General features: G+C 53.8%; 1 protein-coding gene across 2 annotated transcripts; it reads left to right on the top strand.

The window, feature by feature from the left end:
* Positions 1-449: 449 nt before the first annotated feature.
* ZNF598 (zinc finger protein 598, E3 ubiquitin ligase) lies at positions 450-12,869 on the top strand. 2 transcript variants are annotated; one of them, XM_038151378.1, is made up of 12 exons: positions 450-681; positions 1,780-1,892; positions 3,162-3,291; positions 4,552-4,763; positions 4,947-5,164; positions 5,961-6,078; positions 7,072-7,256; positions 7,586-7,655; positions 8,039-8,781; positions 9,759-9,894; positions 10,643-10,787; positions 10,898-12,869. In XM_038151378.1, the coding sequence occupies exons 1-12, from the start codon at positions 499-501 to the stop codon at positions 11,243-11,245; spliced, it is 2,601 nt and encodes an 866-aa protein (XP_038007306.1). In that variant the 5' UTR covers positions 450-498; the 3' UTR covers positions 11,246-12,869. The 2 variants fall into 2 exon arrangements, with proteins under 2 accessions (XP_038007306.1, XP_038007305.1); XM_038151377.1 differs by having other exon boundaries at positions 451-681; positions 7,583-7,655.
* Positions 12,870-13,428: the final 559 nt, after the last annotated feature.

The raw sequence follows: 13,428 nt of genomic DNA, 5'->3' as shown, positions 1-13,428 counted from the left end.
TCATGTCCCCACAGACTGAGGTGGCAGAAATGGCCCTGGGTCCCTCATGTCCCCACAGACTGAGGTGGCAGGAACAGCCTTGGGTCCCTCATGTCCCCACAGACTGAGGTGCAGAGTCCGAGGTCCCTCATGTCCCCCCAGCCAGGAAGGACCTGGGGACCCCAAACGTGTCCGGGACCGCCGAGCACCCCCGGGGTCCTCCTCCGCCTCAGAGCCACCAGCGAGAGGGAGCCAGCGCGGCGCAGCCGGGGCCGCTCCGCCCCGCGCATCTCTATGGTCACGGCGCCGCGTCTCTATGGCCGGCCGCTGGAGGACCGCGCGGTGACATCAGCGGGGCGGCGCTGTCGCCGTGCGGGGAATCAGTTCCGGCAGCGCGGCGGCGCTCTGGGCGGAGCTCTATGGCCGGCGAGCGCTGTGCGAGCGTGCATCTCTATGGTGGGGCGGCGCTCTAGCCCGCGCTCAGTGGTGCGGGCGGGGCGGCGCGGGGCCGAGGCCGCCATGGCCGCCATGGCCGGCGCGGGGCCGGGCCCGGCGGACGGGCCGTGCGTGCTGTGCTGCGGGGAGCTGGACGTGGTGGCCCTGGGCCGCTGCGAGCACCCCATCTGCTACCGCTGCTCCGTGCGGATGCGGGCGCTCTGCGGCGTCCGCTACTGCGCCGTGTGCCGGGAGGAGCTGCGGCAGGTGAGGCCGGGCCCGGGGCTGGGGGGGCCGGGCGGGGCAGCTCCCGGGTTTCCTCACGGGGAATGGGCCCGGTGGCACCGGCCGGCACGGGTTATCCGCCCTCTGCTCCGCTCCCGGGGGTGCCGCCGCTGCCCGGGAGAGTGGGAAACGAAACGTGAAGAAAATGGAGTTTAGAGCGAATGTTTATGGTGTGAAGTCAGCGGGGATGGCTCGCTCTGGCAGCAGGGAATGGAGCTCCCTGCTCCAGCAGCTCTTAGGGAGGATCATGGAATCGTAAAATCCTGGAATGGTTTGGAATGCAAGGGACCCTAAAGCCCATCCAGTGCCACCCCTGCCATGGCAGGGACACCTTCCACTGTCCCAGACTGCTCCAAGCCCTGCCCAGCCTGGCCTTGGGCACTGCCAGGGATCCAGGGACAGCCACAGCTTCTCTGGGAATCTACTTCTGGATATCCGATGTAGCTTTTGCTGTAAGAGCTGAAATTCCTTACTGTGTTTATGTCTCAGCTTCTCTGGGTTGGAGCCGGTGACTCCAGCTGTTCCCGCAGCAATTCCCGGGCTGGGAATGTGTGCTGGAGCTGGGAGCTGCGGTGCTCCGAGCCCGGGGGGCAGCTGGAGCAGGGAGATGCCCTGAGAGGGGTGCGTGGTGCAGGTGATTCGGGACGTGCTGTGTGTTTAGCTCCTCGCTTTCCTGGGAGTTAAGGAAAGACCAAACGGTGGTTTCCCTGCCAGCCTTGGGCATTAAGTCACTTGTCACTTGGAGACTCCCAAGTCCCCGTGTGCTCCCCCAGGAGCCGGGGAGGAGCCGGGGGCAGGGCTCCTGCCGGGCATTGGCTGTGGAAGGGGTTGTGCTGCCTGAGGATATTTACTCTGGGACCAGCTGTGGGAGCAAAACACACCGGGAGCGTTTCCTAATCTCGTTCAAACTCCAGGGGCCGGGCTGGGCCCATCCACGTTTCCCCGGCGGCTTGATAAGATGTGCCGTGGCAGGGGACAGTTCCCCGGGGAGGTGACAGCTGAGGCTGGCACAGGGCTGTGGGCGTGGGCAGCTCCCGGAGGTCGCGCCTGCTGGAATCCCCGTGCCTGCTGTTCCCACAGGTGGTGTTCGGGCGGAAGCTCCCGTCCTTCTCCTCCATCGCCCTGCAGCAGCTGCAGCATGAGAAGAAATACGACATTTATTTCATGGATGCCGAGGTGTACGCGCTGTACAGGTGAGCGCTGGCTCCTCCCTGCCGTGTCCCCGAGCACGTGGTGGCACACGGGACGTGGCAGGAAGCGCTGCTGCTGCTGGAGGGAGGGCGGGGTGCTCTGGCTCCTGGCATTCGGGAGCTGTGAGTCACCTGCCGTGCAGGTGTGTTTGGCGAGGTGACAGCTGGAGCAGGGCCCTGAGCACCCAGCAGCTCCTGGGGCTGCGGTGTTGGATTCACCAGCACAACGCACAAGCTTTGCTCTCTCCATAAAAGTCACTTTTGGCAGCTTGGACAGCAGCAAACGTGCTGAAAACCTTCCCATTCCTTGCGTGGCTGCTGTGGAAATTGATAAAGACTTAATGACTTAATTACTGTTGTAATTGTAATTACTGCTGTGCTGAATAAGGACTAACCAAACCAAGGTGTGCCAAGTATTGCATGAAGAGTAACAATGTCTTCACACAAAGATCTTAATTCTGAACGGGAGAGAAAAAAGGTGAAGCGGAAAAAACAGTGCAGAATGAAAACGTGGCATTAGCATCACGTTCTACAAAGATTTTCATAACAATCCTAATTGGGAGGGTTTGAGAAAATGGAAAGAAGAGTGGAAAAGATGCATACAGGCAGTGAAACCTTTTCCTTGGAGAATTGGGCATTATATTCACCCTGATTTGAGCTGAGAATGTAACTTTGGGACATTTACAGTTTTGCATGGCTTGATATTTATGGGAATGAGGGAGTAGGAGTTCTCCCAGTGAGACCAGTGCTCAGCTCTTCCTGGGAGCCACTGCGTGCTGGGGTTTTGGCTGGGGTTTTTTTCCCTCCTTTCCCAGTACAATTCTTTAATTTCAATTTATCTCTCCCCACCGTATTCCCCAGTTCCTGACAGTTTCTCTGTTATGGAATTGGATGTGGAGGTTGCAGGAATCTCCAGCAGGGGAAGGGTTTGTTGCAGTTTACTCAGTTTTGCAGTGACAGTGTGGTTCCTACTCCACGGCTGCTCAGCTCTTCTCCAGCAGCTGGAACCTCGGTGTAGTTTGGTTCCATCCTGTTCCTGCCATCCAGCAGAATTCCTGCAGTGAGCAATTCCTGCCATGAGCAATTCCTGCAATAAACAATTCCTGCAATGAGCAATTCCTGCCATGAGCAGGCCACAACCCCACTGCAGATTGCAGGGGCAGCCTTGAAGCTGGAGCCTTCTGCCAGGGATGGAACGTTTGTGTTTAGCTGAGGGCGTGGGGGTGCTGAGAGGGAGCTGGGTCATTTCTGGGAATCTCTCTCGTCCCTCAGGAAGCTGCTGCAGCACGAATGCTCCTTGTGCCCCGATGCAAAGCCCTTCAACACCTTTGCAGATCTGGAGCAGCACATGAGGAAGCAGCACGAGCTCTTCTGCTGCAAACTCTGTGTTAAACACCTAAAGGTGAGCTGGGCCTCTGCTTGGATGTGTGGGAAGGAGGGAATTTCCCTCCGTGACCTCCAGGAGTTCCTGGGAAGATGGGAAGACAGAACGGCAAGGATTTATTTAAGTTCCCTCTTCCTGCAGTGAGGCCAGTTGCTTTATTTTAAGCCTTTCTCCTTCCATAAACTGATTCATGAAGAGGGCCTGGAGCTTCTCCAGGTTTTAAATTAAACCCCGCGGTGGTGGTGCCCCAGTTGGTTTGTGCCAGGTGAACTGGAGTTTGCTGCCAAAAGGAATGGGATCCAGGAGTGAGCAGGTTGACCTAAATGAGCCCTAATAAGTTTGGGAACTGAGCTGAGTCTTTCCTGTGGTCTTGGAATTCCTGGAGCTGATTGAAGGGAAGTGGCAAAGGAGGGCAGGACCTCCTTTGGTTTCTGGTGTCCTTTGAGCTCTGGTGAGGTGCTTCATGCTCAGGGTACACAGCCAGCACTGAGGGAACTTGTTTGCCATTTTCTCTCTCAAACAATGTTAAAACTGTTGCTTTTTAATTTCAGAATACTGGAGAGATTTTTATTTCAAGGAAAAAAGTCCCATGTTACTCATACCCCCTGAAAAGAAACTCTTAAACTGTGGAAGCTTCAGTCCATCAGCCTCGGCAAAGCCAAACAAACCTTTTCCCAGAGCAATTTCCCAGTCCTTGTCTAGGCCAGAAATAAAGGATATTCTGTTCTCAAGGCTGGGTTCATCTTTTTGGCATCTCCAGAACCCTTTTTACCAAAACAGCTCACGAGGTGGTGGGGACAGAGGGCTGGCTTGTGATACACGAGCTGTTCACTGAAGTGGATCCCCTGCGTGCAGCCATTTGGGGTGGTTGCTGTGAGAGGAAGGTAAAACAGCTCCCTTGGGGTTCCTAAATTCGAGAATGCAAAATAGTCTTTGTTGATAAATACATAGTTAGGCTTTTTCCACTCCAGAGGTTATAATTTAAACTCGTTACGGCATAAAAAGATTCCAAATGGAAAAAAAAGTGAATTAAATTGATTCCCAGTGTTCAGAGAAATGAAAGCTAGATTTAATTTCACTCTATCACTTGAATTTTACTTCCTGTCCACCAAAGATTTTAGGTGGTGGTGGTCAAACTGCATCTTTTTGAAGCAAATCTTCCACCCCTACAGATGGAGAAGCTGGACAGGGCCTGGCTGGTTCTGTTTGGTTCCGTGTCCGTAGGGAACAGTCCAAATCTATAAATACCAATGTATTAACACGATCCCTGCCCTCCAGATCTTCACCTACGAGAGGAAATGGTACTCCAGGAAGGACCTGGCCCGGCACCGGATCCACGGGGACCCCGATGACACCTCCCACCGGGGCCACCCCCTCTGCAAGTTCTGCGACGAGCGCTACCTGGACAACGACGAGCTGCTGAAGCACCTGCGCAGGGATCACTACTTCTGCCACTTCTGTGACTCTGAGGGGGCTCAGGAGTACTACAGGCAAGTACTTGATCGATACGAGTCCTTTTTCTGGCTTAAATTTTGAAGTAAAATTCCTCGGGTGTGCTTTGAATTTAGGCCGTAAGTAGTGTTTGAAAGCAGAGTGGTAGTTCTCATCCCTTCTGTCTTCCTGGGACCCCTGTGAACGCCACCACAGCTCAGCTCCGTGTTTTCCCTTCCCAGTGACTACGAATACCTGCGGGAGCACTTCAGGGAGAAGCACTTCCTGTGCGAGGAGGGCCGCTGCAGCTCGGAGCAGTTCACGCACGCCTTCCGCACCGAGATCGACTACAAGGCCCACAAGAGCGCCTGCCACAGCAAGAGCCGCGCCGAGGCGCGCCAGAACCGCCACATCGACCTGCAGTTCACCTACGCGCCCCGGCACCCGCGCAGGACCGACGGTCAGCCGGGGGCAGGGTGGGGGGCACGGCCGCGGCCGCTCCGTCCCTGCGGGCACCCAGGGCTTGGAGCAGCCTGCTCTGGTGGGAGGTGTTCTTTAAGGTCCCCCCACCAGCCAAACCATTCGATGGGTCTTACTCTCTAAGAGTTTTCAGGAATGCCTGGTGAATATTTCGTAGCCGTGAAGAAATTCTTCCCAAAGAAGGTAGACAGTCCCTGGGACAGCACCAAGAGGTTGCAGAGTTTGAGAAGGCCTCTCCAACCTGAGGGGTTGCAGACTTTGAGAAGGCCTCTCCAGCCTGAGGGGTTGCAGACTTTGAGAAGGCCTCTCCAACCTGAGGGGTTGCAGAGTTTGAGAAGGCCTCTCCAACCTGAGGGGTTGCAGAGTTTGAGAAGGCCTCTCCAACCTGAGGGGTTGCAGAGTTTGAGAAGGCCTCTCCAACCTGAGGGGTTGCAGAGGTTGAAGATAACCAGAACTTGCCCAGACAAAGCTGTCTGATGTAGTTTTAGAGCTGGCCTTGCTTTGAGTACAGGGCTGGAGCAGGGGATATCCAGACATCCCTTCCTGCCTGAGTTGATGTGGGATTTTGAGTTGATGTGGGATTTTGAGTTGATGTGGGATTTCCCTGTGTGTGAGTTTAATGAGGACAGATAGTTTTAGGAGAACTGCTGACTTGGTCATCAGAAAGAAATGAAGATCATTTATTGGTACCTGGATATTTTTGCATTTTTCATGCACAGCGTGATACCCACACTAGAGAAATAACTGAGAGTGATCATCCCTCCCCTCTGTTTCAGGTGTTGTAGGTGGAGATGACTACGAGGAGGTTGACAGGTTCAACAGGCAAGGGAGGGCGAGCAGGTTGAGCAGCCGAGGGAACCAGCAGAACAGGAGAGGCAGCTGGAGGTACAAGAGGTGAGTAGCACAACCTTGTGTGGAGTTTTACTGCCATTTAGTCTTGGCTTTTACTTGCCAATTCACAATATTTTGGTGGATTAGGAGGAAGGAAGTGATACAAAATTTGGAAGCCTCCATGGTGAATCCTTAGCTGAGAGCTTCCAATCCAAGTCCTGGCTACATGCTTGGAATTATTTTGTGTGAGGTTTCAGCTCAGGAAACAAACCATGTAACCCTCAACTTCTGAGTTAAATAAACTCAGAACCCTGAATTAATTCCAGTAGCTGTTTTTATGCAAACTTCTCTAAATGGGATTTTCTGAAGTAGGTGACAAGTCTGTGCAGGTTTAATGGAGTTTTGGGTCTGGGTAGTCATGAAATTCCTGTTCTAAGGACCATGCTTTCCATTGAACTAACAGATCTCTGTGTGGCCAGGCTGAGTGCTTTGGGAAAGGAAGAGGGTTAAGTATTGAAATGAAACTTTGCATTTCTAAGTCTCTCATCCACGCCAGACCCGAGTGCTTTTTACATCCTGCACATCTTATTTTCTTCTTTTTCTCGCTGGACGGGCAGCAGGTTCATTACTGGTGATTCCACGGGGGGAAAAAGTCCATCCCAAAACACTCTCTGTTGGTGTGGCATGTGGATCGTGCGTGTGTTGAGAGTTCATGCCCAGCCATGCCTCTAAGAGTTCCTGTGGCCTCCCAGAGTGATTCCATACATGTGGAAATGAGACAGGTGCCCCCTGCATCCGTGGTACTGTCTCTCCCAGTTCAGCCCGGGTTCTTCTGGTTTGGATTGTTATTCCCACACATGGAACTTGGAAATGCAGGGGGAAAAATGTTGCCTGGCTGGGGTGGATTGGAGTGGTGGGGCTGGTTTGGGCTTCTCAGCAGGTGGCAGCACGAGATCAGGGTTGTCACCAGAGCTGGCACCGCAGAGGTGACACTGCAGCGAGGCAGCGCTCCGGGATCCTCGCTGTTTGACCAAGGGGGTCTGCCCTGTCCTGCAGGGAAGAAGAAGACAGGGATGTTGCAGCAGCAGTCAGGGCATCTGTGGCAGCCAAACGGCAGGAAGAGAAGAAGAGGGTGGAGGACAAAGAGGAAGGCAGCAGCAGCAGGGGGAGAAAGGAGGATTTGAGGGATCCCGACGTGCTCGGCTCCAAACGTGTGCCAAAGCCTTCAAACGATGTCACAGGTGAGTGTTGGACAGGTCCTGCAGCTGCAGGGCATCTCAGTGTCTGGAAGGTTCCCTCAGAAAGTTCTGCCTTACCCGTGTTTTACTCATTTGAAGTATCATGAATTTCCTGAATGCCTCAGCATAATGGGCAGCACGGTTAATTGAAGGAAACAGTGATGCAGGGATTGAAATTGTTCCTCTGGAATGTCGGTTAATGACATCATCAGCTGCTGAAAATAGGCCTTGGTAGTGCTGCAGTCATGGCCATTGATAGCCCCTGCTCTGGAATGAATGGGTTTGGGTTGAAAACAGTGTCTTTGCTCTTTCTGTCCCTGTTCCAAAAGAAGCAGCTGCTAACGGCGCGCTCAGCCAGGACGACTTTCCAGCCATCGGCTCTGCAGCAGGACCTCTCCAAGGGTGAGTCTGCAGGGCTGCAGCAGGGACAAAGCACGGTTAGAAGCTGGTTGATGTGTTCTGCATTTCTGGGGAAAATAATTGTCCAGATCACTTGATCCCTCCAAGGTTTCCCCTGCCCCGTCCCCTCCTGCCTGGAGCTGGTTCCGTGCCGCTCACCAGCATGAGCAGCATCAGGCATTGCTTCAGCTCCTGCCTTGATCTTAGAATCATGGAGTAGAGTCATGGAATATCCTCAGCATGAAGGGACCCACGAGGATCATCTGGTCCAACTCCTGTTGTGTCACTCTAAGTGACATTCTGAGGAGGAGTGGAGAGCTGTGGGTTTGTGCTGTCCCTTGGGGTTCTGCTGCCTCGGTAACCTCAGCCCTCTCCCTTCCCCACAGCTCTGCTCAGCCACCACTGGTTAAGCTTAAAGAAGAAGATTTCCCAAGCTTGTCCTCCTCTGCAGCTCCCACCATCTCGTCGGGGATGTCTCTGCTGTACACAGCCACTGCCAGGAAAGCAGCCTTCCAGGAGGAGGACTTCCCAGCGCTGGTGTCCAAAGTGAAGCCCACCAATAGGACAGTAACTCACATCACATCTGCGTGGAACAGCGGTTCCAGTAAAAACGTGGTCAAAGCCATGAGCGGCCCCTGCGTCAACCAGCCAGCCAAAAAACCATCCTTGAACACCTCCAAAGGAAGCAAGAAGAGCAATAAACTCTGTGACTCGGACGACGAGGACGGCAGCGGTGGCCTGACCACCCAGGAGATCCGCAACACCCCGACCATGTTCGACGTCTCGTCCTTGCTGGCAGCCTCTACCTCACAAACTTTTACAAAAGTGGGCAAGAAAAAGAAGATGGGGGTTGAGAAGCAGAGCCCATCGTCCCCACGCCCGCCCCAGGAGCCGCTGCTGCCCAGGCCAGCCACAGAGAAGCCCCCGGAGGCAGAGCAGCCCTGCAGGGCGTTCCCTGCTGCCACGGCCCTCGTCAACGGGCACTCGGAGAAACCATCAGCTGGCTGTGCTACACCCAAAGAGCCCCCCGGCCTTAAAAAGCCCCCAGGGACTAACAAATGCCCTTTACCTCAGGAAGACTTCCCAGCTCTTGGGAGCTCAGGATCAGCCAGGATGCCCCCGCCACCAGGTAAGCAGGGAATGGAGCTCAGAGTCGTGGGATGGTTTGGGTGGGAGGGATCTTAAAGATCATCTCCTTCCACTCCCTGCCGTGGGCAGGGGCACTTTCCACTAGACCAGCTTGCTCCAGGCTGGCCTTGGACACTTCCAGGGATGGGGAAGCACTGCTGAGCATGGCCAGCTTTGCTTGGGGAGAGCCCAGAGAACACCTGGATGCGTTGTGTGAACTCCTGGCTCTCGTGTGGTTCTGCCGCCAGCTGCCAGGTTGGGCTCTGGAGGTAGAGGCAGCGTGGGTGTCACAGAGGGGCTGGAACGTCCTCTGGGACTCACCTCTGCCCCACAGCTGGAGGTGTTAGCTCGCTGGAGGTGGCTCATGGATGTAGAGCTGGTTCTTCCCTGTCCCCAGGGCTGACACATCCGTGTGTTGAGCTCCAAGATCTGCCTTGGAAGCCGCTGCAGGCAAAGGGAATCTGGCTGTGTCCTGTCCCTGCTGGCGCTTGTCACTTCACTTCCTCCCGTGCTGGCAGAGGTTTCCTGCCGTGCTTTCAGCCACACCCTTGTGGAAGCAGGGAGACGGGAACAGTCGTGACCCGGGGTGGTTTTCATGGCAGTGGGATTGCATCGGGAGGCGCCGGCACCGCCGTTGGTGCAGCTCCTGCTGGAGAGGCCAGGCCAGGCCTGCTGCCTCCTCCCGTGCTTTGTGTTCACTTTAATAATGCACAAGTGTTTTTCTCTGTGACTTGGAGTGGGCTTTCAAAATTATTTCCATTGAGAAAGGAAATGAATAATTAAAGCGCTTTCTCTGTAGAGGAACATCAGCCACTCTCAAGTGCTTCTTGAAGACTTTTTTTATGTTTTCTCCAGTATAGTGATGTCTGCACTGCAAACTCTTCTCGGTGCTTCTGCAGAGTGTGTCAGGCACTGGTGTGGGTTTTAGCCGGGGCTCTGTGGCTGCTCTAATTCCTGCCCCTTCCCTGCTTCCCTCAGGCTTTAACTCCGTGGTGCTGTTGAAGAACCCTCCTCCGCCTCCGGGCCTGTCGGTGCCTGTCAGCAAACCCCCCCCGGGCTTCGCTGTCATCCCATCCTCCACCATCTCTGAACCCGTCACTACAGCTCTGAAAGAGTGAGTCAAGGGCCTGTGGGACACCTCACGTCCCCTCGTGTCACAGGGGCTTCAAACAGCACACGGGGGGTGACTCCAAGGGGCCAGCAGGTGGAAGGTTCCCTTGGGAAGTCCCAGGGTGCTGTGGGTTGGATTCAGGAGACTTGCATAAAACACCCTGTGTAGTTACAAGTCTGAGGAGCTGCAGACCTGGGCAATGTTTTGGCTGCTCACACCTTGGTCTATCCTAGATTTATTTGGGAATCTACAGCTCCAACATGTTCTGTGCTTCCTGTGGGTTCTGTGGGAGTCCCAGCAGCAAGGTGCTGAGGCGTGTTCTCCTTGGTGACCTTCCCTGCTCTGGTCTTTGCAGGAGCTGCTCCCTGCTTCCTCTGAGAGAGAAAGAGGAGTTTTTGGGAAAAGGGGAGGGAAAACTTTGTGTCAGTTTCGTACAGAACCTGCATTATCAGTTGGTTTATTCACAGTGAGGTCTTTGCTCAGGTCTTTTGAGTGCGCCCAGCTCACAGAGCAGCACGTCAGGACCACGTTAAACTTGGATTTTAAACATTCTGTTTGTGTAAAGCTGGAATCTGATAGGGAAATCCCATATTTGATTATCCTGACAAGACAGCCCTGTGCTGCTTTTGTGTAGCTGTGTGGAGGAAGGACGTGCAGCTGTAAACCAGAACAGCCTTGTGATTTACGTCCCAGGACGTCTTTGTGTGACACAAACCAGTGTCAGGGTCACTTCTGGTCTTTCCCAACACAGGCCAAAATCCTGTCACGGATCATACTTGATACCTGAGAACTTCCAGCAGAGGAACATCCAGCTCATACAATCCATTAAAGAATTTCTTCAGAGCGACGAGTCCAAGTTCAACAAATTTAAAACTCATTCTGGGCAGTTCAGGCAGGTGAGTGGCTTCCCAAAGCCTCCCTTTCTGGGAGGCCTGAATTCCAGTGGGATTTTCAATAGACAAATATTCCTTTTCCTCTGATTCTTGCCCGTCCCTGTCCCCTGCAGGGGCTGATCTCTGCAGCTCAGTATTACAAAAGCTGCCGGGAGCTGCTGGGGGAAAACTTCAAGAAGATTTTCAAGGAGTTGTTGGTGTTGCTGCCAGACACGGCCAAGCAGCAGGAACTGCTCTCTGCTCACAACGACTTCCGGATCAAGGAGAAGCAAAGCTCCAACAAACCCAAAAAGAACAGAAAGAATGTTTGGCAGACGGACTCCCCCGCCGACCTCGACTGCTACATCTGCCCCACGTGCAGGCAGGTGCTGACCCAGCAGGACGTGGTGACCCACAAAGCTTTGCACATCGAGGACGAGGAGTTCCCCTCGCTGCAGGCAATCAGCAGGATCATCAGTTAGCTCTCCCCGGGGCCACCACCCGGGCTCTGCCTGTGGATGTGCACTTTGGAACGAGGTTTGGCAGTAGCTGGGGGCCGGTGCCCTTGAGGCAGAGAGGAGCAGGTGGCTTGGGAAGCCCTCCTGGGCAAAGGGATCACGGGAATGTGCCAGAGCTCGTCCCCACCCGCTGTCTGAGCTCCCAAATCTGGGCTAGGGTTAGGCTGAGCTGCAGGGGGGCAGGCAGGGCTCCTTCCTCCCGGAACACGCAATAGCTGGGATTCCTTTTGGATCTGCAGAATGACAGGGGACACACAGTAGGGGAATAAGCTTCTGGTTTGGGGGTTTCTTTCTGGTTTGGGGGTGGGGGAAGTTTATGGATCACTGAAATGAACGGAGGTGGCTTCCCTTATAACATTCTGATTTTTTTTTGTGCTATTTCAGTGAAGATCACACTAGTCAGGGGTGTAAAAGGTGCAAGAGAGTGCTGCTCACTGGGGTGTGTGACCAGGGCAGCTGCAAACACTGGGCTGCAGAGTTTCCCTTTCTGCAAACAGAGTCAGTTCTGCTGCTTGAAGAATTGGGCCGATCTGTGCAAGATTAGAAGTTGCCTCTGACTTCTTCTGTAAAGTTCTTTCAAGAAGCTGGTTTTGTAGCCCTGCATGTACAGTAACAGCATTAAGGCTTTACTCTCCGTAAAGCACACGGGAATTTTATTTAATGACTGCCATGTTTCCAATTTCTTGGATGTATTACTGGTGGGAGCTCCCAACAGCATCCTGGGACATTCAATGCTGCTGATTACTGACCATGTTTTCTGCAGTGCCTTTAAGTGCATTTATCTGTTTACAGTAGTCTGACACCTGCACCTCCCTCGGTACCACCGGGCTGGCCTAGCTGTGCTCCTGTTCCTTGGCACCCCCAAACTGCACCTCAGAGGAAGAGGGGGATCTCTTCCTCCTCTAAGTGACTCCTCCAGCAGCAGCTCTGAGGTGTTGGAGTGCCAGCAGTCCCCCTGGCTGTAGTTCAGTGTCTGATTCTCTCCCATCTCCAGGTTCAGTTATTTCTAACGTGTAGGAGCAAAGCTGACATTAATTTATGTCATTTGTAGTGATGAAACATGGCTTTTCTAGCACCATCATTTCTGTGAAATCGAGCTCAGAGCGTTACCCAAGAGCTGCTCCTGCCTACAGCCACTCTTCCTTGCCTTACATGTGTTATTTTTGCTTGCTCTCAGGCTGCAAAGTGCTTTGGGTTTCTTTTCTTGAATATTTAAGACTGTTCTGACCACCTGTGCACGTTGGATTTGGCCCAGAAGGGGCTGGGGAGGGTGATTTGGGTGCACGAGCCCCTGGCAGTCCCTGTTCCTGCCTCACTCAGGATCCTGGAGCTGATCCTGGCCCCTGAGGGGGCTGGGTGCTGCCACCACTTCCAGTCAGCAACTCTCCCCATCCCTTTGGTTTGTAAAGTTCAGGGAGTGAAATGTCTTCCCTTCTGTCTTCCCTTGGTTTCATTATTTCTCCATCAGCAGCTCTGAGTTCCTGGGAGGTGCTGCTGGGAGTTCCCTCGAGCTGCTGCATCTCTGGGCCCTGATGTTGCAGTTTCCTTGTTCCTTGTGCTCACCTGATTCAATAAAGTTATTACCAAATCTCTTTTTTTTTTCCTCTATTCATTTTTAGCTCTTTATTGAAAATAAGTTGCAGTTGGTTACACAGACACCGAAAATACAGAACCACGGGTTGTTCTCTCAAAAGATATTTTTATATGTATAATATATACAAAATTGTAAACATTTGAAACTTATTTCCATACACAGTCCACTTTGTACTACACTGCACAGAGGTTAGTGACAACTGCAACTCCTGGAAGCGTCTGCTCGGACAGAGGTATTGGCAAAGAAACTGAACCCCCCAGCCCCCAGCCGGGAGCTGCTGGAGATCAAAACTCTGCAAGGAGCTGAGGTTTCAATGTGTATTGCAACAAAATCCAGGCAGCTGAACTCGGGGTTCCAGTCGAGGCAGTGAGGGCTGGGCCCCAGCCTCTCGCAGGGGGGACAGGGGCTGGTGACACACAGCGGGCAAAATGCAACCGAGAACGGGACCACAGGGGACCAGAGCCACCTGCGTGGGGACAGCACGGGCTGGGAGGGGTCTGAAACACACAGCAGTGTTTGTTGAGAGAAATTCCCGCTGCATGGGACGGCCATG

This window comes from Motacilla alba, chromosome 14 (genome assembly GCF_015832195.1).
Source record: "Motacilla alba alba isolate MOTALB_02 chromosome 14, Motacilla_alba_V1.0_pri, whole genome shotgun sequence".
Lineage (NCBI taxonomy): Eukaryota > Metazoa > Chordata > Aves > Passeriformes > Motacillidae > Motacilla > Motacilla alba.
The sequence above is the reverse complement of the archived record's forward strand: the minus strand, read 5'-3'. Positions and strand labels throughout refer to the sequence as shown.

What these genes read in the sequence shown, in the direction of transcription:
- ZNF598 (XM_038151377.1), top strand. Translation starts at nt 499, where the DNA reads ATGGCCGCCATGGCCGGCGCGGGGCCGGGCCCGGCGGACGGGCCGTGC. An exon ending in TCTGTGTTAAACACCTAAAG is followed by an intron (nt 3,292 to 4,551) that starts GTGAGCTGGGCC and finishes CCTGCCCTCCAG; the next exon opens with ATCTTCACCTACGAGAGGAA. An exon ending in GCACCCGCGCAGGACCGACG is followed by an intron (nt 5,165 to 5,960) that starts GTCAGCCGGGGG and finishes CCTCTGTTTCAG; the next exon opens with GTGTTGTAGGTGGAGATGAC.